This window comes from Carcharodon carcharias (assembly GCF_017639515.1).
Source record: "Carcharodon carcharias isolate sCarCar2 chromosome 29 unlocalized genomic scaffold, sCarCar2.pri SUPER_29_unloc_3, whole genome shotgun sequence".
Classification (NCBI taxonomy): domain Eukaryota; kingdom Metazoa; phylum Chordata; class Chondrichthyes; order Lamniformes; family Lamnidae; genus Carcharodon; species Carcharodon carcharias.
Genome location: NW_024470676.1, coordinates 1,551,554 through 1,577,928, shown reverse-complemented (window position 1 = coordinate 1,577,928; position 26,375 = coordinate 1,551,554). Strand labels below are relative to the sequence as shown.

Here is a 26,375-nt window from a genome sequence, read left to right as displayed (position 1 = left end):
TGACCTGCTTTTGTAGCCACAGTATTTATATGGCTTGTCCAGTTCGGTTTTTCGTAATTAGTAACACCCAGGATGTTGATAGTGGGGGATTCAGTGATGGTGATGCAATTGAATGTCAAGGGGTGATGTTAGATACTCTCTTGTTGGAGATGGTCATTGCCTGGTATTTGTGTGGCGTGAATGTTACCGGCCACTTGAGCCTAAGCCTGGATATTGTCCAGATCTTGCTGCATTTGGACATGGACTGCTTCAGTATCTGAAGAGTCGTGAATAGTGCTGAACGTTGTGCAATCATCAGCAAACATCCCCACTTCATACATTGTGATGGAAGGAAAGTCATTGAAGAAACAGCTGAAGATAGCTGGGCCGAGGATTGTACTCTGAGGAACTCCTGCAACGATGTTCTGGAGCTGAGATGATTGACCTCCAACTACCACAACTATCTTCCTTTGTGCTAGGAATGACTCCAAACAAGAGTTTTAAAATTATTTCTTTTGGGGTGACTTCCTGTGCTTTTTAGGAAGGTAAACTTCTAGAAAGTTTCGAATGATCTTCCCACACTGCTTTTGTCTCACTCTTACTCAGTTTATACATTCACATAAACAGGATCATCGGATAAAACACAGCTTTTGTAAATATCCGAATCTGTATAAGGATTGACCACGCAGTTAGGTTTCATTTCCAGATACATCTCATCTTTCTTCTGTAATAGAAACAGAAATAATCAGAGTGACTTTCAGAGTGATCAGTGTTTAGTATTATTGATCCAAATCGAAAATTCCACCCACATTAGATACATTAGTTATTGATATTGAACGGTGTTTGATTATTGATATTGAACGGGGTTTGATTGATACTGAATGGGGTTTGATTATTGATACTGAACGGGATTTGATTATTGATACTGAACGTTGTTTGATGATTGATACTGAACGGGGTTTGATTATTGATACCGAACAGTGTTTGATTATTGATATTGAACGGTGTTTGATTATTGATGCTAAATGGGGTTTGATTGTTGATGCTGAACGGTGTGTGATTATTGATACTGAATGGGATTTGATGATTGATACTGAACAGTGTTTGATGATTGATACTGAACGGGGTTTGATTGTTGATACTGAAAAGTGTTTGATTATTGATACTGAATGGGATTTGATTATTGATGCTAAATGGGGTTTCTTTGTTGATACTGAACGGTTTTTGATTATTGGTACTGAACGGGGTTTGATTATTGATACTGAATGGGGTTTGATTATTGATGCTGAATGGGGTTTGATTATTAATGCTGAACGGTGTTTGATTATTGATACTGAACAGTGTTTGATTATTGATACTGAACGTGGTTTGATTATTGATACAGAACAGGGTTTGATTATTAATACTGAACGGGGTTTGATTATTAATGCTGAATGGGGTTTGATTATTGATGCTGAACGGTGTTTGATTATTGATACTGAATGGGGTTTGATTATTGATACTGAATGGGGTTTGATTATTAATACTGAACGGGGTTTGATTATTGATACTAAACAGTATTTGATTATTGATACTGAACGGGCTTTGATTATTGATACAGAACAGGGTTTGATTATTGATACTGATCGGGGTTTGATTATTGATACAGAATAGGGTTTGATTATTGATATAGGACAGTATTTGAGTATTGATACTGAACAGGATTTGATTATTGGTACTGAACGGGGTTTGATTATTGATACAGTATGGTGTTTGATTATTGATACTGAATAGGGTTTGATTATTGATACTAATCGGGTTTGATTATTGATACTGAACGGGGTTTGATTGTTGATACAGTATTGTGTTTGATTATTGATACAGGACAGGGTTTGATTATTGATACTGAACGGGGTTTGATTATTGATACTGAACAGGATTTGATTATTGATATAGGATGGTGTTTGATTATTGATACTGAACAGGATTTGATTATTGGTTCTGAACGGGGTTTGATTATTGATACAGTATGGTGTTTGATTATTGATACTGAACAGGGTTTGATTATTGATACTGAATGGGTTTGATTATTGGTACTGAACGGGGTTTTATTATTGACATTGAACAGGGTTTGATTATTGATACTGAACTGTTTTGATTATTGATACTGAACTGGGTTTGATTATTGATACTGGATGGGGTTTGATTATCGATACTGAACGCGGTTTGATTATCGATACTGAACAGGGTTTGATTATTGATACTGAACGGGGTTTGATTATTAACACTGAACAGTGTGGGGTTTAATTTTTGATTCTGAATGGGGTTTGATTATTGATAATGAACTGGTTTTGATTATTGATACTGGATGGGGTTTGATTATTGATACTGAATGTGGTTTGATTATCGATACAGAACAGGATTTGATTGTTGATACTGAACGGGGTTTGATTATTGACACTGAACTGGGTTTGATTATTGATACTGGATGGGGTTTGATTATTGATACTGAACACGGTTTGATTATCGATACTGAACAACGTTTGATTATTGATACTGAACGGGGTTTGATTATTGACACTGAACTGGGTTTGATTATTGATACTGGATGGGTTTGATTATTGATACTGGATGGGGTTTGATTATTAATACTGAACGGTGTTGGATTTGATTATTGATACTGAATGATGTCGAGTTCGATTATTGATACTGAGCGGTGTTGGGTTCAATTATTGGTGAGAGAGTTCTAGATTTGCACTCCCCTTTGTGTGAAGAAGTACTTTTGACATTATCCATGACCAGTCTCGCTTGAATTCAAAGGTCCTGCCCCCTTTGTTCTGGGCTCCCCACTCACTGGATATAGTTTTTATCTTCCCATTGGTCAATGAAGTGAATTCCATTCGTTCCATTACTTACCCAAGACCAGTCCGACTGCTCGCCTGCTGAGTAACTGCCCACACGCTCTGCTTGGACTGAATGACTTCTTCCTGTGCTGCTCCTTCTGTGTATTTAATGAGAAAGGGTTGACATGTCACTCTGAGTCAAATCAGGAATGGAGGGACACCCCACCTTGAAGGATCTTAGTATTTTGGTATAAGCAAACTATTAGCCCTTTGCGTTCTGATGGACAATCATGTTTAGAGTGTAAAGCTGGGCAGTCCTTGATGGAGTTTCTATTCAGTCTCACTTCTGAAGGGGCAGAGGTTCCTCACAACCCTTAGAAAATGTCAGGGATGGGAGAATGTGTAAGAAGAGAATGGAGAGAGTGAATGAAAGGGAGAGCATAAGGGCAGAAAAGAGGGAGTGAATGAGACAGGGAATGAGGAAGAGAAAGAGTGAGGCAGGAGGGGGAGTGTGAAATCCTAATGCCAGGACCATGGCCATAGTAAATCACATCAAAAACCTTTCTGTGTTCTCACTTGTCAATGCCTTGCTTGGCCATCTGGCAGGAATTGTGTTGGCCATGAGACTGTGTCTACGTGTTATTATATTGTATGGTTATAAGCATCTTATTTGGTTTGGATAGGAAACAGAGAGTAGGGATAAGAGGGACATTTTCACGTTGGCAAGCTGTGAATTTTGGAGTGCCACAAGGATCAGTGCTGGGACCTCAGCTATTTATAATCTATATTCATGAATTAGATGAAGAGACAGAGCATAATGTATCTAAGTTTTCTGATGATACCGATCTAGGTGGGAATGTAAGCTGTCGGAAGGACACAAAGAGGTTGCAAGGAGATATAGACTGGTTAAATGAGTGGGCAGTAAGATGGCAGATGGTGTATAATGTGGGCAACTGTATAAGTTGTCACAATGATGTGACTTGTATATCAGTGATAATCATCTCTACTTTCATTGGCTGATCAAATATATATTGAATGTGCTTTTAAAAAGCAAGCAAAGACACCGATTAAAGATGGCTGCCACAGTCACCTGATGCCTAGTATTACAGGTTGAACAGTTTTCTGGAAGGTTCCAAAGTGTAATACAATTAAGACATGCCCATAAATTCTCTTATGGAATTCCACACCTACTGAGGTGAAAGACCTCTTTAAAAGATTTACTGAAACTGTAATGGACCTGATATTTGCATTTCTATAAAGCTACCTCTCAAAATATACAGAAAGCCTACTAGGACAATAACTATGTGGAAAGGTGTGCTTCCTATCTTGTCCAGATGGATATTGGCTTGTTCAGATGTTAATGGCTTAAACATTACAGAATCTAATCACCTCAGCCATGAAACAATAGCCATGGACTGTCCAGATATGAGCTAAACAAATACATTCTGAAATCATTATTGGGAGGAGGTCATTTTACTTGAATAACCATTTTTGAAATTTCTTGTATTAGAACACGCAAGCTGCTGAGCAGCTTGTCTGGAAGAAACTTGCCAACGGGGCAGTAAAACACTCTCTCTCCCCTGCTCTCTCAAGTTCAAGACCCTATTTCTGTTCTAGTTTGAAATCCAGTATAGATATAGAGAATTTCCATTGAAAGGAACCTGAGGTGCAAAAATCATTGACTTCAGGAAAAGACAGATTACGTTTTTTAAAAAATGACAGAAACAGACTCCAGAAATTGCAGTTTAGATCAGTTTCAACTCCTGAAATCTCAAGAGCACCACGGAGAAAAACTTGTCACAGCCACAAATATCAGCAAAGGATTCATAAACGGTGGACTCTCTACTTTATTTTCCTTTTTGCATTGAACTTTAATTTGATTGGGAAAGTAACTTTCAACCGTTTGACTTGTAATTCTGCATGCTGGTGGGTGTGTGTGTGCTATGAAGGTTGAGACACGGGTTTACCTTTTTAAACATTTTTTATATCTTTACCTGCATGGGTTTTTAATTCTTTGAAAACGAACCCCTTTTTTGTTTCAAGCTCAAGAAAACATGCCAGACTAATTTCTTTGCAATTAGCACGTAAAAGGTTAAGCACAGACATCGAGTAAATATCTCGCTAAATTCACAAAAAGAAAATATCCTGTTACTGTCAGGCTTGGAGTGATTGGATAGGGGAGTTAGTCTTACCCCTCCTCCCATGGCCGGAACAAAGTGAATATTATTTTTAAAGTTTAAAGTGACAATGTTTAAAGAGATTTGGTTGTGTTTGTGCAAGGAACACAGAAAGTTAGCATGCAGGTGCAGCAAGCAATTAGGAAGGCAAATGGCATGTTGGCCTTTATTGCAAGGGGATTGGAGTGAGGAATAAAGGAGTCTTACCACAATTGTACAGGACTTTGGCGAGACCATATCTGATGTACTGTGTGCAGTTTTGGTCTCCACGTTTAAGACAGGATACACTTGCGTTGGAGTCGGGACAGCAAATATTCACGAAATTAGTCCCTGGCGTGAGGGGGGTGTCTTATGATGAGAAGCTGAGTAAATTGGGTCTGTCTTCTCTGTAGTTTAGATCTCATTGAAACATACACATTTCTAAAAGGGTTTATTAGGATAGAAGCTGAGAGATTGTTTCTGCTGGTCGGAGAATCTAAAACAGGGGGGCACAGTCTCAGGATAAGGGGCTGATCATTTAGGTCTGAAATGAGGAGAAATTTCTTCACTCAAAAGATGGTGAATCTTCAGAATTCTCTGTCCCAGAGGGTTGTGGATGCTCCTTCGTTGAATACATTTAAGGCTGGGATAGGCAGATTTTTGGTCTCTGAGGGAATTAAGGGATACGGGAATTGAGTGGGACAATGGAGTTGAAGCCTGAGATCAGCCACGATTATAGTGAATGGCGGAGCAAGCTCGATGGGCTGACTGGTCTACTGCTCTTGTTTCTTGTGTTCTGGCCCTCGCCCTCTGGAAGGTTGGCCCCACCCCAACCCATTTTAAGCACAAGGATTTTGGAGTGGGGTTTGAATCTACTCTGTAAAAGAAGAAAAACTTGCATTGATATAGCACCTTTCACAATTTCAGGATGTCCCAAAGCACTTTACAATCCAGGCTGACACACCCAGTGCCAATACTGAGGGAGTACTGAACTGTCGGATGAGACGCTAAAACATGGCCTCCGTCTGCCCTCTCAAAAAGATGTAAAAGATCTTGTGGACGCTATTAGAAGAAAAGCAAGGGGACTTCTTCCCAGTGTCCTGGGACCAATATTTATCCTTTAAAATCCGGACCTATCCAAAGATAGATTATGTGGCCATTATCATGTTGGTGTTTGTGGGAGCTTGCTGTGTGCAAATTGGCTGCTAAGTTTCCTACATGACAACATTTTAAAAGTTTTTATTCATTCATGGAAATGGGGGCATTGCTGGCTAGGCCAGTATTTATTGCCCATCCCTAACTGCCTTTGAGGACTGAGTGTCTTGCTAGGCCATTTCGAAGGACATTTAAGAGTCAACCACATTACTGTGGGCCTGGAGTCGCCTGGTTGGCCAGGCCGGGTAAGGACAGCAGATTTCCTTCCCTAAAGGACATCAGTGAGCCATATGGGTTTTGACGACACTGGTTTCATGCTTACCGTTAGACTTTTAGTTCCAGATTTTTTATTGAATTCAAATTCACCGCCTGCCATGGTGGGATTCAAACCTGGGTCCCTAGAACTTTACGCTTGGTCTCTGGATTACTAGTCCAGTGTAATTAATTCACTGTAACTTGTGTTGCTACGTTATGAGCTTGTGAAAGGTGCTACAGAAATGCCAGTTTTCTTGAAGGCGGTCAGTTTGGGGTAAGAGATGATTGAGATAACTAATCAACCAATTAAACCTTCGCACTTACTTTCTCACACACTCGAAGATGAAGAATCCACTCAGTCCAACACTCAAACAGATTCCAGCTCCAAGCAATCCTGCTTTCCATTCGTTGGAGGCTGCAGCTGTAAAAATGATCAATGAATGACTCCAGTACAGTTTTAGAATGATTCTCAAGTGTTCATTTTGAACTTGTGAACGACACAATCTGACAGCTAATTGAACAACTTAAGGCTAAGGAGCAGCTGGATTAATTCAGGTGGCAAGAGAAACTCATGGATGTATCTTTGTGTGTGTGTAGGGATGTGTTTCTGTCTCTGCTTCTTGTGTGTGTGTGTGTCTGTGTGCATGTCTGTGTGCGTTTGTGTGTGTGTGTATGTCTGTTTGTGTGGTCTTTGTGCATCTTTGTTTCTGTCTGTCTGTGTAAGTTGTCACGACTCACTGGGGATAGTGCGCTGTAATATTGAGTCCCACTGTTCCCCAAGCCGTGACAAATGTGAAAAGTTTGACCAAACCTCCAGATTGCCCCAATTCTACCTAACTGTTTAATTTAGGATAACAGAATACAAACACCAGGTTTGTAAACTTAATAAGTAAATAACTGTTTATTGAACAAACTGCCATTAACCAGTGGCACAAGAAAAAAAAATGAACTGCTAAGTTCTAACGCTATAAGTTAAACTCTTCCCCTTCTTAAATCCCTATATACGCACATATAAGACACATGGGACACACAAAAATATGGATTTTAAGGTTGGGATAAAACAATTCAGGAGTACAGGATTCAATGGGTTGATTTTGATCGGTGTCTTCCAAATTCACAAGGTGGTCTCCCAGCACTTTCAGTATTTAGTTCATTGGTTGAGCACTTGTTTTTCAATGTCTCTAACAGTGATTTTCCCCTTTGTCTATTCACCAAGGGTTTTCAGAGAGAGATCAAGTTATAGAAATATGAGGAAAAAAAGCCAGCTAGCTATTAATGTGAAATTACTGGAATCTCCCACACACAGGAGAAATAGGTTTTAGATCTTGTTCCTTTCAGGCTAGGAACTATTCAGCTGCACTGTCCTCATACAAAACCTGATCAGGAGCTAATTAAAATGCTGTTGTCAGGCAGCTCCCTTGATCCAGGACTCCTTTCCGGCACCATCCTGTCTTTCATGGCACACTCTGTTCCAGGACTGCAACATTGTATATATCTCTCACCCTGCCCCAGTGGACAGGCTTTTCAAACGGCAGCCATTGAAGCTTTAAACCCACAGTCCAACAATAATAAAAAGATATGTTCTTTACAACAGTCCAACGGAATTAAAAAAAAACTTACATACAAAGTGCGTATGGCTCTGAGCGTGTGTTTGTGTGCCGGTGTGGGTCAGTACTGAGGGAGTGCTGCACTGTCGGAGAGTCAGTATTGTGGCAGCGCTGCACTGTTGGAGGTTCAGTACTGGGGGACTGCTGCACTGTCCGAGGTTCAGGACTGAGGGAGTGCTGCACTGTCCGAGGATCAGTACTGAGGGAACGATGCACTGTCGGAGGGTCAGGACTGAGGCAGCGCTGCATTGTCGGAGGGTCATACTGAGGGAGCGCTGCATTGTTGGAGCGTCAGTATTGAGGGAGTGCTGCACTGTTAGAGGGTCAGTGTTGAGGGAGCGCTGCACAGTCGGAGGGCCAGTACTGAGGGAGGGCTGAACTGTCAGAGGGTCAGTACCGAGGGAGTGCTGTACCGTCGGAGGGTCAGTACTGAGGGAGTGGTGCACTCTTCAGAGTGCCGTCTTTCACGTATAACATTAAAATGTGGCACCAACTGCCTTCTGAGGGTAAACAAAAGATCACATGATGCTATTCAAAGCAGAGGTGTTGCTGGTGTCCTGCCCTATATTAATCAGTAAAAGAGCTGGCCTGGTCCACACTAGATTGTGCACAGCAAGATGGCAGATAAAGACAACCTAGACTTTTACGGCTAATGTAGAGTGAAGGACGTCTGTACTGAGAAAGAAGAGTGTCTGTACTTACATTGCACAGTTAGTGTGAGGGTCCGCTCCGATGAAACAGATGGATATCTCAATCTGCAGCTGAGAGTTTGTCCATTGTGGTTGAGTGATGGGATCAGGGTCAGAACAGAAGTATGGGTCAGAGTGACGCCATGCTGAGTTACAGTGTTTGAGACTGATCCAGGTACGTCAGTGGGAGTGTCCCAGGTTAAGACAGGTGCTGCTGTTCCATTGCACGTTGTGTTGAAGGTGCAGCTTACATCCACACACTTTCCTGCAATAATTTCAGCAGGGAATATCGTGGGTTTATCTGTGAAATCTAACAGACAGAGAATGGATCCTTTTAGAGAAATATAATGTGAAGCATCAGTTCAAATAGAAATCACAGAGAAAGAACTTTTACAAGGAGGTTCTCAGAAGTGAAAGATTACAACGATCAGGAAAGAATTGCCTATTTTCTGATTAGCGAAATCCTTGAATTGGCCATATTGGCATGAAGGTGGAGGGGCAACTCACAACTTGGAGAGAACTCGCTCATTATTGTCTCAGAAATCTTTTCCAAATTTAAATTCTATACTGTCTCTGGCAGGACAGAAAAATTTGCAACAATCACTGAACCATCAGCCAGTCATTTATCTCATTGCTTTTTATGGGAGCTTGCTGTGCACCAGTTGGCAGCTGTGTTTTTCTACATAGCAAGTTATTACACTTCAACAATTTGTTCATTGACTTTGATTCACTTTGGGATGCCCTCAGGTGGGGAAAGGCGCTACAGAAATGCGAGCCTTTCTTTAGTCAATATGTAAGACTTTTAAACGGGGCTAGAGAGATCTTTGGGATTGATTAGATAATTCTATGTGATTGTGTATCTCTACGTAAGAGAATATATTTTGTTATTTTTATATTTAGTGGCGAGTCTGTCACTGAGCTTAATATACGTTCACCCAGAGTCCATTGAATTGACAATAATGGGGTGAGGGTGAAGGAGCAGCTTACCCCTTGGACAGAACTGGCTCATCACTTCCTCAAAACTGAGTTCCAAAGTTCAAATAAACTATCCCCGTTCAAAACGATCCTTGAACCTGCACCTAAAACAGATGATCAATTATTTATCTCATTGCTGTTTGTGGGAGCTTGCTGTGCACAAACCAGTTGCTGCATCTCCTACATAAGAACTGTCACTACATTTCTAAAGTACTTCATTATCTGTGAAGGGATTTGGATTGTCCGGAGGAGGTGATAGGTGCTATAGAAATGTGAATTTTTCTTTTTCCGATTTGTAGGACTTTTAAACAGGGTTAAGGAGATCGATGGGAGTGGATAACCTAATAACATTGATGGACACGGTCAATACATTTAATCACTGATATTAAAGTGACTATTAGCGGTTGCTTTAGGACTGAACTGGAAGCTATCACCAGGTTATTGAGAATCAGACAGCGTGTTATAATAAGCTGTGTTTTGTGTTAATATGTAAACGTCACAGTTTGTGTTATTTCCCATTGAGTGTTGCGTGTGAATTGTTGAGTAATCATAACACAGCGCTTACCAGAAACGTGAAGCTGGGTTACAGCAGAGTATTTGGAGCTTTTATTGTTGCCAGATCTTATTCTAAAATAATAAGGCCCTGCATCTTCCCATGTGATGTTGTTTATAATCAGGGAACAGTCACCATCTTTCAGGTCTCCAGACAGCCGGGTCCGATGGCGGAACCGTGGTAACTCGTGACTGTGATCCTTGGAGTGAAAGGCTACAGATGACCTTCCTCCTTTTTTATTAAACCAGACTCCATCTTGCGATTGGTTTTTCAAATGTGATGAATAACTGTGATGACATGGAATCTGTACACACGAACCTTCCTGCGCTGTCACCTCTCCTGGAGTGTTGATTTTCTGCTCACGTGACAGTCCAACTAGGGAGAAAAATATCAATATTTAACACTGGAACTCACCAGGGTTACATCGACAGCATCTCCCTCCCCTTTGACCCCTCCTAGGGCAGCAATGTGCTGGAATGCCCATCACCTCCTGCCCAGACCCCTTTCTCCCTCAGCCATATACCACCTTTAAAGCATCATCACTGTGTTACTAGCTTAGAATTCTCTACCTAAGGGTTATGGGATCACATTCAGCACACAGAGCAAATCAGTTCAAGCAGATGGTCCACCCTTACCACTTTCGAAAGGCGACCAGAAATGGTTGAATATTCAAGTATACCACCCCTACTACACAACAATTCCAACGACTATTCCTGCTCTTTCTCCTACCGCTTTGAAGAATTCATTTATGAGTAATTTATCAAACGGATCTGTCAGGCTGGCTGTGTGACTCACTTACGCATGCTAGAAGCTTCATATGTTGACACACAGGGCCCTGTCCTTTGCAGACAAAAAGAATTCCGTGCCTTGCGCCTTTTTCAACTAAACAAAAGCTTTTGGGACAGCCATTCCCTGGTTCATTCCCCAGAGCCACACCTTGATCAGTCAAGAGTCGACCTGCCTGGTTTGAATTTAAACAAAAGATTGGCAGTGAACTGTGCCCTGACGCATTCTGCATGGCAACACCTCCACCAATTAGAGTCCAGTTGCTAACCAAACAGCACTCTTCTCATGCGGAATAAATTGTTGTGCCCTTTACAATTGGCATTCTTGTGAATTGTCCTGATGGGTGCAAGATGAACAGCTTTGACAGCATGTCAGTTTTTTTCAGCAATGCTCAATGTTTAAGATTTTCTGGACTTTCCCCTTGGAAATTACACTGTCTGTTCTCCATTATATTTTCAGTTTATAAGTATAATTCTGTTGCATATTGAAGTTAAGATTGTCTTTCCTAGATCCCACCCCTCCCCACTCCCCACAGCATTACCCTGACTGGTCTATAATTTGCTTGACTGTTTCAGCCTCCCTTTTTAAATATAAGAATAGCTTGAATTATCTGGCAGTCCTATATGCTATTCCCATTTCTCATCGATATGTGTAGTAATACCTCTGCTGTCCCTTGATTATTTTAGTTAACCCACTTGTTGGGCAGACTCATCGTCACATTGCCCATCGATCTGGACATCTTTCTGCCTTCAAATCTTTTCTCAGTAAATAACATTTCTAAATGTGGTGATAATATGAAGGCAATTCTTCACCCAGTGGAACGCTCCAGTAACCCAATGAATAGAAAGAACTCCCCAAGGTTTCACAACAGATGGAAGAGAATCCTGGACACAGGAATGGACAAGTTCATTCTACATTGGCCCATGGTCCTCAGGATCCTCTTTAGTGAAGCCAGTCTTCCACCCAGCACAGGGTCCACAAGACACACAATTGAGATACATTCAGTGCTGATTTACAAGGCAGGACAATGGAGTAGGAGCCCTCAGAACCCTCACCGTTATGACCCAGCAGTTGGTAAAGCTGAGTTATTTAAAAATCCCAGAGGGAAACTTTAAACAAGTGTCGTAACCTATATTTTTCAGTGGTATGTTTGAGAGGCAGCTCTAAATTCAGGAATCAGACCAGCAGTTCTCCAGAGGTTTATATGAAACTAAATGAAACATTTTATTAAGTTACAAACACAATTAAACACATACACATGGCTACAAATTACTACTATAACTTATAACAAATTCCCAGATTAATCTCCATTAAGGCAACAACAACCTATAGACTTTAAGTAGACACCAGGCAAAGCATTTTCACCTTAGAAATTCAAAATGAGGTTCCTTTCACTTTCGTTCCTTTGCAGACACAGTGGTAAGTTACAGGCTTTGATATTACATTGCCTCTGCCCTGCACACTCAAAACTGCTATCAGTTATACGCAGCACATCTCATTGAATGTAAATTCTCATTTTATCACCAGCCCCTCCACTCCACCTCGTCTAACAATAAAACCCCTTTCTTAGTACCGATTTTATTAGTAATATAAACATTGCTTGGTCTCTGCTAGTTAGCTGCCAGAACTCACTCCCCTTCTTGAATGCTTTATTCAACAAAATGCAAATGCACCTTACCTCTCTTAAATCTCAAAACTAGTACACATCAAAGCATCCAGACTAGCTAGCTTTAATCCAATTAAGACATACCCACAGACTAAACTTCTATTTCTAAACAAAAATTTCCAGTAATGTTATATTAATAGCTTCATGACACCCACCATTATCACTGCCATGAATCATTAATTAGCCTAACCTTCCTGCCTGCTCTTGAGCTGATTGGCTAACCTGATTAAATCTAGTTGGTACAACTTGTGTCTTCATTGTCGAAGGAATCTCTTTGGATCCTCATTCTCTAAGGAATCTCTTTGGATCCTCATTGTCTAAGGAATTATTTCTGATCCAAACCCCATATTGTATTGTTGATTCTGATGCAGTATTGTAGACTGACTTGTCCCCAAGCTCAGCACTGACCCTACTCCAGCAGACAATATGAAACACACTAACAAAGCGCCTCCAGCCTGAGCTGTGCATGTGTCGGAGGTGCCGCTGTATTAGGTTCACCACATTCACAACACTGCGCTTTGGTTCAAACTGAACTGGAACCCACATGAAAGGCTGATGAAAATCAGCCCTCATTCTTCTGCAATATTCATGCATTGATGCAGCAAAGAAAGGAATTCACTGGCTAGGAAATTATTTCACAGAGCCATAGAGTGAGGCAGTACAGAAAGAGGCCATTCAGTCCATCATGCTTGTGCCAATGCTTTGAAGGAGCAAGTTCAACAGAAACTTTAGACTGGAAAAAAGAACTTAACAGGCAAGGAGCGGGGGAGAGTTTGATGATTTGGATAGATCTACCAAAGGGCCAACATAGGCATGAGGGGCTAAATGGTCTATTTCTTTGCTTTATTATGCTGTGGTTCTATGAATTTTATCTGTAGTAAAGGTAACTACTAATACGAGGGAAGATGGTGGCATAGTGGTGATGTCACTGAGCTAGTAATCCAGAGATCCAGGCTAATACTCTGGGCACTTGGGTTTGAATCCGACCAAGACAGCTGGTTGAAACTGAATTCAATCTAGAAGTGAAAGTTATGTCTCAGTAATGGTGACCTTGAAACTATTGTTGATTGTGGTAAAAACCTGTCTGGTTCACTGATGTCCTTTAGGAAAGGACATCTGCCGTTTTTATCCAGTCTGGAGTACACGTGACTCCAGACCTACAACAATGTAGTTGACTCTTAACTGCCCCTCTGAAATGGCTGAGCAACCTACAGAATGGAAATCAAAACAATGAGAGACAGGAAGTCTGTATTTTCGACACCTTCAGAAACTGACTGCTTTGCTGCCTTTTTAATTTTGTTTGGTTGCTATGATGATAGGAAGTGTGAGGGCTGATCTATGTGTCTATTCTGAGCTCTGTTGCCTTGCAGTAATGAGACTTCTCAAAAAAATTTTTATCTCTGAGCTCCTCCAATTCTGACCTCTTGCCTATCCTCAAGGTTTAGGGAGGAAATTCCAGAGCTCAGGGTCCAGGCAGGTGAAGGCACGACTGCCAATGGTGGAGCGATGGAAATCGGAGATGTACGTGAGGCTGGGTTAGAAGGACATAGAGGCCACAGAGAGTCATAGAGCCTGGAGGAAGTTACAGAGATAGGGAGGGTTGTAGGGGCTGGAGGAGATTACAGAGATAGGGTTGTAAGGGCTGGAGGAGATTACAGGGCTAGGGAGGGTTATAGGGTCTGGAGGAGGTTACAGAGATAGGGAATGTTGTAGGGGCTGGATGAGGTTACAGAGAAAGGGAGGGTTGGAGGGGCTGTAGGAAGTGACAGAGATAGGGAGGGTTGTAGGGCTTGAGAGGGTTACAGATATCATGGAGGGAATTGCACACAAAGACCTGAATTTTAATTTTGAGGTATTCTCAGACATGGAGTCAGTGAGTGAATTGGACTTGGTATGAGTTTGTAAACTGGGAATCGATTCAGCAGTGACCCAATCAGAGCTCAATAAGAATGATCTTTTCCAAAGATTATTAACCATAAACCTGTCCAAGCTGACGATGATATTACCTTGGAGAAGTGACAGGAGGAAGTAAGATTTCCCGATCATTGTCCACGCCCAGATATTTCTTCAGTTTCTCACTCTCAAGCTATGAAAGAAAAAGGAGTGAATGAGAACTCACCTCTTGTCCAACAGCTCTCGAGAGATCAGAACTGCTTTTAAACAATGTATTCACAGACTAATTTGATTCTCTGTGGGATGATAGGTGCTCTGCAGAGAGTTACAAGGCTTTAGGAAAGAAAAACAATGAAGGATTGGCATATCTATAGTGCCTTTCGCCACCTCATGACGTCCCAAAGGTCCCTACACTTTTGTGCGACAGATTGAGGCATAGGCCCCAATAATATGTCCCAAAGCACTTCTCGTTGAATAAAGCATTTTTTGATGTGCCATCTCTATTGTAATCTAGGAAATGGTGAGAAATGCAGAATTCAATTTGCACACACGCACTGCAATGTGATGCTCAACAGATAATCTGGTTTTCAGCGGTATTGTTTGAGGGATAAACATGGGCTGTAAGACCAGGGAGACCGCATTCAAAATTCCATCTACCTGAGACACTGCCTTAGTTTAACATTTCATCTGAATGACTGCACCTCTGACAGCGCAGCACTTCCTCAGTACTGACCCTCTGACAGTGCAGCACTCCCTCAGTACTGACCCCCTGACAGTGCAGCACTCCCTCAGTACTGACACCCTGACAGTGCAGCACTCCCTCAGTGCTGACCCTCTGACAGTGCAGCATTCCCTCAGTACTGACCCCCTGACAGTGCAGCACTCCCTCAGTACTGACCCTCTGACAGTGCAGCACTCCCTCAGTACTGACCCTCTGACAGTGCAGCAATCCCTCAGTACTGGGACTAGGAACATAAGCTTGGATTTTGAGATCAAGTTGATGTCTCTAAGCATCCCTGGTCCCTGGAACTAAAAAGATGTTCTGCACAACAGACTTGAGCCTCATGCCCAGATCTCAATAATCAGTATAAATTTTTCTAAGGGATCAATAACTGGAATCTGTCTTCATAAAGTCACAACATCAACAAAGGACGATGTTGGTCGTGAAAGTGAATTCCAATCGTTCCGTTACTTACCCAGGACCTGTCTGCCTGCTCGCTTGAGGAGTAACTGCCTACACGCTCTGCTTGGGCCGAATGAGCTCTTCCAGTGCCGCTCACCCTGTGTATTTAATGAGAAAGGGTTGATGTGTCACTGTGAGTCAAAATGAGGAGGCGGTCGCTAATTGAGGAAGCAGCTTCTGACGTTGTTGGTAAACTGCTTACTGTTAATGTGAAAAGGTTGATGTGTCAACGTGAGTCGTCAGGAAGAGGGAATACAGCTCCTTGGCTGCCAATACCTGAAAATGTTTACATCTTTGGGTGCGGACTCTGTGATGTTATTTCTGTTCACACCTGGAGAGCTGTTGATGCTGTTCAATTGTCTGATTGTTCTCCTTCTGTTCCTGTGTAACAGACTCGAGGGGCTGAATGGGCCTCCTCCTATTCCTGTGTAACAGGCTCGAGGGGGCTGAATAGCCCTCCTCCTGTTCCTGTGTAACAGTCTTAAGGGGGTGAATAGGTCTCTTCCTGTTTCTGTGTAACAGACTCGAGGGGCTGTGTGAACCTCCTGTGTCTGCGTAACAGACTCGAGGGGGTGAATGAGCCTCTTCCTGTTCCTGTGTCACAGGCTGGAGGGGTGGATATTTTATTTGAAGAAGCAGAAGAGGGTGATCATTGGAAATGTGTGATTGTCAGTGATGGTGAGTGTCTTAAATGTCTGATTATCATTAATAATGGTCAACCCCAATGATTGTGGCAATACAGTGCAGAAAAGTGGACAGTTTATCAAAGATCGATCATAGGCAAATAGGACTGGACAATACCATTCAACTGCATTTTGGATTTTATAATATGAGCACTTTAATTTTCCAAATATAATATGCTTTTGCCGCTTAAAAAATTACTGGGGTTAGGGAAAGTATTATACACGGGAACGAATCAAAATGGAGATTTTTACAAAAAACAAAAAACTGCGGATGCTGGAAATCCAAAACAAAAACAGAATTACCTGGAAAAACTCAGCAGGTCTGGCAGCATCGGCAGAGAAGAAAAGAGTTGACGTTTCGAGTCCTCATGACCCTTCGACAGAACTAGGCGAATCCCAGGAAGGGATGAAATATAAGCTGGTTTAAGATGGTGGGGGGGTGGGGTTGGATGGGGGGAGAGAAGTGGAGGGAGGTGGTGTGGTTGTAGGCAAAAGCAGTGATAGAAGCAGATCATCAAAAGATGTCACAGACTGCAGAACAAAAGAACACATAGGTGTCGAAGTTGGTGATATTATCTAAACGAATGTGCTAATTAAGAATGGATGGTAGGGCACTCCAGGTATAGCTCTAGTGGGGGTGGGGGGAGCATAAAAGATTTAAAAATATTTTAAATCTCATCTCCTCTGGGGATCTTCCTCCCACAGCTTCCAACCTGATAGTCGCCCAACCTCGGACAGCCCGCTTCTACCTCCTACCCAAAATCCACAAACAGAACTTTCCCGGTAGACCGATCGTGTCAGCTTGCTCCTGCCCCACAGAACTCATTTCTCGTTATCTTGACTCCCTTCTCTCTCCCCTTGTCCAGTCCCTCCCCACCTACATCTGTGATTCCTCTGACACCTTACGTCACATCAACATTTTCCAGTTCCCTGGCCCCAACCACTTCCTCTTCACCATGGACATCCAATCCCTCTATACCTCCATCCCCCACCAGGATGGTCTGAGGGCCCTTAGCTTCTTCCTCGAACAGAGGCCCGAACAATCTCCATCCACCACTACTCTCCTCCATCTGGCTGAACTTGTTCTCACACTGAACAATTTCTCCTTCAACTCCTCTCACTTCCTCCAAATAAAAGGTGTGGCTATGGGTACCCGCATGGGTCCCAGCTATGCCTGTCTCTTTATGGGGTATGTGGAACATTCCTTGTTCCAGTCCTACTCCGTCCCCCTTCCACAACCATTTCTCCGGTACATCGATGATTACTTCAGTGCTGCTTCGTGCTCTTGTCAGGACTTGGAAAAATTTATTAAGTTTGCTTCCAATCTCCACCCCTCCATCATTTTCACGTGATCCATCTCTGACACTTCCCTTCCCTTCTTTGACCTCTCTGTCTCAATCTCTGATGATAGACTGTCCATCAATATCCATTACAAGCCTACCGACTCCCACAGCTACCTTGACTACAGCTCCTCACATCCCGCTTCCTGTAAGGACTCCATCCCATTCTCTCAGTTCCTTCACCTCCGTCGTATCTGTTCCGATGATGCTACCTTCAAAAACAGTTCCTCTGACATGTCCTCCTTCTTCCTTAACCGAGGTTTTCCACCCACGGTCGTTGACAGGGCCCTCAACCGTGTCCGGCCCATCTCCCACGCATCCACCCTCACGGCCTCTCCTCCCTCCCAGAAACATGATAGGGTCCCCCTTGTCCTCACTTATCACCCCACCAGCCTCCGCATTCAAAGGATCATCCTCCGCCATTTCCGCCAACTCCAGCATGATGCCACTACCAAACACATTTTCCCTTCACCCCCGCTGTCGGCATTCCGTAGGGATCGTTCCCTCCGGGACACCCTGGTCCACTCCTCCATCACCCCCTACTCCCCAACCCCCACCAATGGCACCACCCCATGCCCACGCAAAAGATGTAACACCTGCCCCTTCACTTCCACTCTCCTCACCATCCAAGGGCCCAAACAGTCCTTTCAAGTGAAGCAACATTTCACTTGCATTTCCCCCAACTTAGTCTACTGCATTCGTTGCTCCCAATGCGGTCTCCTCTACATTGGAGAGACCAAACATAAACTGGGCGACCGCTTTGCAGAACACCTGCGGTCTGTCCGCAAGAATGACCTAAACCTCCCTGTCGCTTGCCGTTTCAACACTCCACCCTGCTGTCTTGCCCACATGTCTGTCCTTGGCTTGCTGCATTGTTCCAGTGAAGCCCAACGCAAACTGGAGGAACAACACCTCATCTTCCGACTAGGCACTTTAAAGCCTTCCGGACTGAATATTGAATTCAACCACTTTAGGTCTTGAGCTCCCTTCACCATCCCCACCCCTTTTCTGTTTCCCCCTTCCTTTTGTTTTTTCCAATAAATTATATAGATTTTTCTTTTCCAACCTATTTCCATTATTTTAAAATATTTTTAAATCTTTTATGCTCCCCCCCCCACTAGAGCTATACCTTGAGTGCCCTACCATCCATTCTTAATTAGCACATTCGATTAGATAATATCACCAACTTCGACACCTATGTGTTCTTTTGTTCTGCTGTCTGTGACATCTTTTGATGATCTGCTTCTATCACTGCTTTTGCCTACAACCACACCACCCCCCTCCACTTCTCTCCCCCCACCCAACCCCACCCCCCCCACCACCTTAAACCAGCTTATATTTCACCCCTTCCTGGGATTCGCCTAGTTCTGTCGAAGGGTCATGAGGACTCGAAACGTCAACTCTTTTCTTCTCCGCCGATGCTGCAGACCTGCTGAGTTTTTCCAGGTAATTCTGTTTTTGTTTTGGAGATTTTTACATCCAGCCTGGAGTGTTTCCTTTGGATAGGTTATGTGTGCTGATGTGTACCAATTAGCAAATTGCTTTTTGCTCATTTTCTTCTCAATTCCTCCTGCTCCTAAGGCATAAGTGAGGATTGTCACTTGTTTTCATTCATTTCCACCTTAATTTGGATGGCTGCTGTGTGTTAAAAGTTAAAATTTTTCATTCAAAATGTGAGTGTAGAGATTAATTCATTTGGTGTCACCTTAGTGGAGCCATTGGCATGGCCTTGCTTCTTCTCTGCTTTTCTTCAATCTTCCCTCAGTCCACATCTCAGTGTTACCCGCCCCTCTGAGTTTTTTTCTTCCTCTTCTATTTTTTCCCTCAGTTTCTCTTTCAATTGTTGTCAGGGCAAGGCTGTGGGGTCTTCATGTCTAATCTCTGCTTGACTATGCTTCTCTGCCTGTCTGTACTGAACAACCCTTTTAATTCATGAATTCTTGATTTAAGATTTAAGAGGGATAAATTGGGAAATTATCAACCTGGTAATCTGTCATCTCACTAGAAATGGCCATTAAGGACAGAGTGACTGAGTTTATATAAAGCTCCTCTCAGACCCCATCTGGAGTAACCGTGTTCGGTTCTGGGCCATGCACTTCAGGAAGGATATGTTGTCCTTGGAGGGGGTACAGCGCAGATTCACCAGAACAATCCCGGGGCTGAAAGAGTTAAATTCCGAGGTGTTTCCCCGAAGTCATCTCTGAACAATATAGTGAGTGTCCGTGTGTTATCCTTGGAGTGAGCTTTCCAATTTAAAAATAAACCTGCCAGCAAAGCCTTTATACTTAAAAATGAAAAGATTTGTTTATTTCACCCAATCGCTCTGCAAGTTACCAAAGGAAGGTTTTTTTTAAATTCATTCTCAGGATGTGGGCGCCGCTTCGCTAGGCCAGCATTAATTGCCCATCCCTAATTGTCCTTGAGCCGCCTGGGCTGAGGGTGAGTCCCTGTGGAGTTGGAAGTGTGGAATAGAGATCCATGTTGAAGATTTTTAAAGTGTGGTTATAGCTTTACAGGCTTCCAAGCTGGCATCGCCATTCACTGCAGAACTGGATTTCCTGCGCTTACCAGTTTTGCAAAGTGGCAGTGGCCTGTTTCTGAGTGAAGAGTCTCTAACAATGGCTGCGTGGGTCAGCAGTCTCTCGACTTGACTCATTTCAACAGTGTAGCACTGCGAGTAGCGAGGCATTTAAATTAACCCCACGCCTCCTGTTTAAAGATTCAGACGGTCACGAGATTCCCGAGAGTTGAGTAAGTTGATTTTGTTTTTTTCTTTTTTTCAACTCCGAGGCCACGCATTGAGGCTCAGAGTTGGGGATCGGGATTAGCGATGGGTTTCGTTCAAGCGGCGCTTCTGACTGGATTAGTGACTAGTCTCAGGACTAGCTGTAGCCTGGAAATTAAAAAGATTTAGCTCACCCTTGCCATCTTCTGCTGCATAAAACCTTTAGCTCCCAGTTTGTTTCTCCTGAAGCAATTTCTAGCAAATTTTCTGTGTCTTTAGTTTCAGTGGGAGCTTCTTTCAGGTCAGAACCCATGGAAGACATTTGATTTCTTAGCCTTTCAGCATTCTTGTGAGGCTGAGGGTTTTTCTTCCTGAGCTGACACCACGGGCAGAATTTCATCCTTGTCGGGCGGGCTTGGTGGGGGCGCATCGGGAAGCCGACTGCCGCCTGCGGTCGAGGCCGGAAGGCGATTTCACGCTGGCGGGCCAATTAAAGCCCGCCCAGCATGAAACACGAGAGGCGGGGGAGGAGGGCGAGCGCAAACTTCGCGTATGCACACGAGTGCGCGCTTGATAATCCACCTGAGGCAGCTCTGAAGAATTTTTTTAAAAAGTAACAAAATTAAAAATGTAATGAAACATGCCCCCTCATGTAGCTCCGTACGATTGGGCGGGCAGTGAAAAATTCTATTTAACTGATCCTTTCATGGCCTTATCAGGCCTTTTAATTGTCAGCGGGTGCGCTGCCTGCTCCGGCGCACGTCCACTGACGAAATATCGCGGGACTACGCATTGACGTCAGGATGAGGAGGGTCATTTTACCCTCGAGCAGGTTGGGTGTGCGCCCGCCTGCCGAGCTAAAAATGGTGTCGAGTGTTGTAATGGTGTTTGTTACAGCACGTGTCTGTTAACGATGTCTTTGTAGTCTCCTGTATGTTAACAGCAAGTCTTTATTAACTACTTGTAACCATATAGATATTTACTGTAAAGGGTACAGGTGAGGAGATTTCTCCACGTTTGGGTTTTAACACGTCTCTGGCCAACACCACGTTGACCCTTGGTCTGAGTTATGTGCCTTCTTATCACCGTGTGCTGGTACTGTACTCAGTCCCACCTCAACCCTCTACATTCCTGATCCTTCTACTACATAAGAGCTGGGGAAGGTTACAGAGATAGAGAGAGTTGAGGTCATGAGGGGCTCTTGAAAATAAAGTTGAGAATTTTAATATCAAGGATTGACCAAGAACCAGTGTGGGTCACCGAGCATAGGGCGTGAAAGGTGAACAGGACTTGGTGCACGCAAGGACGCAGGCAGCAGACTTTTGGACGGCCTCAAGTTTAGGGAGGGGAGAATGCGAGAGACCAGCCAGGCGTGTGTTGTAATAGTCGAGTCTGGACGTATTGAAGGTGTTGATGAGGGTTTCAGTAGCAGATAAGCTGAGACAGGGTGAAGTCGGGCAATGTTACAGAGGTGGAAATAGGCAGTCTTAGTGATGGCACAAAAATGAGGCCAGAAGCTCATCTCAGGATCAAATGTGACACCAAAGTTGCAAAAAGACTGGCTAATTCTCAGAGAGCTGCCAGGGAGAGGAATGGAGTTGGTAGTGAGGGAACAGAGTTTGGAGCAGGGAATGAAGGCAATGGCTTCAGTCTTTCCAATATTTAATTGGAGGAAATTTCTGCCCATCCAGTACTGGATGTCAGATAAGCAGCCTGATAATTTAGCAGCAGTGGAGGAGTCGAGAGAGATGGTGGTGAGGTAGAGCTGGGTATCCTCAGTGGACAGGTGAAAACTAACATTGTTCAGATGATGCTACAAAGCCATTGCAAGTGATTCTCTAGCTACGATGAGATCGATAAGAATGGAACTAGGTGAAAGCACACTGGATAACAGTGGAGAGGTGTTGGAGGAGGGTGGTGTGCTTGACCATGTCAAAGGCTGCAGATCGAGAAAGACAAGGAGGGAAAGTTTACCTTCATCACAGTCACACAGGATGCCATTTGTGACCTTGATAAGAGTCTTTTTGGTAGTAGCAGGGGCACAAACCTGACTGAAGAGTTTCAAGATGGAGTTCCTGGAAAGATGGGAAAGCACTCAGGAGCTGGAAACACATTCAAGAACTTCCAAAAGAGAGGTTGGAAATGGGATGGGAGTTTACACGGACGGTGGGGTCAAGGATTTTTTTTTTAAGGAGGGGGTGATGGCTGCAGTCTTGAAAGAAAGAGGGAGTGGATGCAAAGGAAGAGACTGGTTAACAATATTGGTCAACCTGAGAGCCAGGAGGGGAAGTTGTGTGGTCAGCAGTTTGGTGGGAACAGGGTTGAGGGGACAGGAGGTGGCTCTGATGGAGAAGATGAGTTCAGGGCGGCATGGTAGAGTTAGGAGAGAAACTAGAGAAAGATGTGAGTTCAGGGCTGGAGCAGGGGGGAGGGACGGTGACATCAGAGTTAGTTTGGCTCGGTGGGCTAATGAAAGGGAGGGAACTGACACAGGATTGAATTTGTCCGTTTTGTCCTGGTGGATCATCAAACAGTATCTAAAGATGTTTACAAAAAGAATGGATGAAAGGATGTTGCCAACAGTGAGGGGCAATCCTGAAGGAGGATGTACGAATTGAAACCCACAGATAATCACCTCAGTGTTATGACTTGGTAGATGATGTGTGCCAGGCAAACCAAATCCTCAAGAAAAACTTGGTCCCACCATCGCAACAGTCTTGTAATTTGTATTTATTACAAGAAGGTGGTGTGCACTGAATTCAGAAGTAATGAGTCCGCCAAGACCTTTAGAGATTTTAAAAATTAAATTAAAATATTTACTAACAAAATAAAAGATTTCAAGCACCTACATAAGATTACAATTACCTAATACGATAACAAATCCTAAAATTCCAAATTAACCTGACTCCCAGTTACACACTCTCTTTAAGGCAATAGTTCAAAACACATTTTAGATTTTTAAAAAAGTAGTAAGTTAACACAGTACCCACTTGACAATGGAATCCTAAATGGCTTTCTCCAACTTCAGTTACTGCACATAACAGACTTATGCACAAATGACTAGATGCTTCTTAAAGTCTATTTCACACAATCTAGTTAGAACTTACATGGTCGTCACCTCACATAGCCTTTCATTCTCCTTTATATATGTTTCCCTCTCTTTAAGCTTGTTAAGCATAAGATTGATACTGGTGTAAATAATTAATTTCAATAAAGTGTAAAGAGCAGGGTTACTAGAATAATTAATTAATTAATTTAATTAAATGAGATAGCGATGGCAGGATGTCGATGTGTTGCTGCTGAGGAATATGGGAGCTTCTGGTGGTTTTTTAATCATGGGTGACCTTAATCTCCATGTAGATTGAGAAAATCAAATTGGCAGAGGTAACCATGAGCAAGAATTCATAGAGTGTATTCAGGATAGTTTCCTGGAACAATATGCTGTGGATCCAACCAGGGAACAGGCTATTTTGGATCTGGTAATGTGTAATGAGGCAGGTTTAATAAATGATCTCAGAGTCGCAGATCTCTTAGGAAACAGTGACCATAACATGGTGGACTTTAGTATTCCGTTTCAGAGTGAGAAACTTAGTTCGGAAACATCTGTGCTAAACTTAAATAAGGGTAATTACAAAGGAATGAGGGCAGAATTGGCTGGAATGAACTGGGAAAGGAGTTTAGCAGAAAAGACGGCTGATGAACAATGGCAAATATTTAAGAAAACAGTTCATGACTCACAACAAAGATATATCCCAGTGAAGAAGAAGGATTCTAGGAAGGGGATAAACCAACCATGGTTAACCAAGGAAGTTAAGAATAGTATATTGAAAGAAAAAACATACAATGTGGCAAAGATTAGCGGTAAGCCAGAGGATTGGGAAAGTTTTCAAAACCAACAGACGGTGACCAAAAAAAAGGGAGAAAATAAACTTTGAGGGTAAACTGGCAAGTAATATGAAAATGGACAGTCAGAGCTTCTTTAAATATATAAAAAGGAAGAGAGAGGCCAAAGTCAATATAGGTCCCTTAGAGAATGAGGCTGGGGAAATAATAATGGGGAGCCAGAAAATAGCAGAGGAGTTGAATAAATACTTTGCATCAGTCTTCACAGTAGAAGACACTAATAGCATTCCAAAAATACTAAATAATCAGAGAAAGAGTACTAAGGAAACTAATGGGGCTAAAGGCCGATAAGTCACCTGGACCTGATGGGTTGCATCCTAGGATATTAAAGGAAATAGCTGCAGAGATAGTGGATGCACTGGTTTTAATCTTCCAAGAATCCTTAGATTCTGGAAAAAGTCCCAGAGGATTGGAAAACTGTCAGTGTAACACCCTTATTCAAAAAGGAAGGGAGACAAAAAAAATCAGCCAGTTAGCTTAACATCTGTCATTGGGAAAATGTGGGAGCCTATTATAAAGGATGTAATAGCAGAGCATTTAGAAGTGCATAATCTAATCAAGCAGAGTCAGAATGGCTTCATGAAGGGGAAATCATGCGTGACAAATTTATTAGAATTCTTTGAGGAGGTAACAAACAGGATAGATAAAGGGGAACCAGTAGATGTAATATATTTGGATTTCCAAAAGGCATTAAATAAGGTACCACGCATAAGGCTACTTAATAAGATAAGAGCCCATGGCCTAGGGGGTAGTATATTAGCATGGATAGAGGATTGGCTAACTGATAGAAAACAGAGATTTGGGATATGGGGGTGGGGAGGTGCATTTTCAAGATGGCAATCTGTAACTAATGGAGTGCCACAAGGATCAGTGCTGGGGCCACAATTATTTGCAATATATATTAATAACTTGGATGAAGGAAATGAATGTGCTATCACCAGGTTTGCGGATGACACAAAAATAGGTGGGATGGCAAATGGTGAGGTTGACACAAAGAGTCAACAAAGGGGTATAGACAGGCTAAGTGAGTGGACAAAAACGTGACAGATGGAATATAATGTGAAAAGTGTGAGGTTATGCAATTTGGCAGGAAGAATAGAGGAGCTGAATATTATTTAAATGGAGAAAGACTGAAGAAAGCTGCAGCACAGAGGGATTAGGGGGTCCTCGTGCATAAATCCCAAAAAGCTAGCACACAGGTTCAGCAGGTAATAGGTAAAGGAAATGGAATGTTGGCCTTTATTTCAAAGGGAATGGAGTATAAAAATAGGAATGTCTTGCTAAAACTATACAAGGCACTAGTTAGACCACACCTAGAATACTGTGGACAGTTTTGGTCCCCTTATCTAAGGAAACATGTACTAGCATAGGAGGCAGTCCAGAGAAGGTTCACTAGGTTGATCCCGGGGATGGAGGGATTTTTTATGAGGAGAGATTGAGCTGATTGGGCCTGTACTAATTGGGGTTTAGAAGAACGAGAGGTAACCTGATTGAAACATATAAGTTTCTTACGGGGCTTGGCAGGGTAGATGTTGAGAGATTGTATCCCGTTGTGGAAGATTCTAGGATCAGAGGGCATAATCTCAGAGTAAGGGGGCACCCACTTAAAACAGAGATGAGGAGTAATTGCTTCTCTCAGAGGGTTGTCAATCTGGAATTCTTACCAAAAACAGAATTACCTGGGAAAACTCAGCAGGTCTGGCAGCATCGGCGGAGAAGAAGAGTTGACGTTTCGAGTCCTCATGACCCTTCGACAGAACTTGAGTGAGTCCAAGAAAGGGGTGAAATATAAGCTGGTTAAAGGTGTGTTGGGGGGGGTGGGGGGTTGGGTTTGCTGGGGGGAGAGAGAAGTGGAGGGGGTTGGTGTGGTTGTAGGGACAAACAAGCAGTAATAGAAGCAGATCATCAAAAGATGTCACAAACAACAGAGCAAAAGAACACATAGATGTTAAAGTTGGTGATATTATCTAAACAAATGTGCTAATTAAGAATGGATGGTAGGGCA

At 42.8% G+C, this 26,375-nt stretch overlaps 1 protein-coding gene across 1 annotated transcript; it reads right to left on the bottom strand.

Annotated features, from left to right (window-relative positions):
* Nucleotides 1–373: 373 nt before the first annotated feature.
* Nucleotides 374–15,818, bottom strand: LOC121274092 (myeloid cell surface antigen CD33-like). The gene is made up of 7 exons (XM_041181246.1): nt 15,733–15,818; nt 14,650–14,729; nt 10,204–10,566; nt 8,677–8,973; nt 6,692–6,788; nt 2,875–2,959; nt 374–703 (listed from the first exon to the last, which is right to left on the bottom strand). The coding sequence occupies exons 2-7, from the start codon at nt 14,687–14,689 to the stop codon at nt 587–589; spliced, it is 999 nt and encodes a 332-aa protein (XP_041037180.1). The 5' UTR covers nt 14,690–14,729; nt 15,733–15,818; the 3' UTR covers nt 374–586.
* Nucleotides 15,819–26,375: the final 10,557 nt, after the last annotated feature.

What these genes read in the sequence shown, in the direction of transcription:
- LOC121274092 (XM_041181246.1), bottom strand. Translation starts at nt 14,689, where the DNA reads ATGATCGGGAAATCTTACTTCCTCCTGTCACTTCTCCAAG. An exon ending in CCTCCTGTCACTTCTCCAAG is followed by an intron (nt 10,567 to 14,649) that starts GTAATATCATCG and finishes TTTTCTCCCTAG; the next exon opens with TTGGACTGTCACGTGAGCAG. An exon ending in AGCAGTCGGACTGGTCTTGG is followed by an intron (nt 704 to 2,874) that starts GTAAGTAATGGA and finishes TTTCTATTACAG; the next exon opens with AAGAAAGATGAGATGTATCT.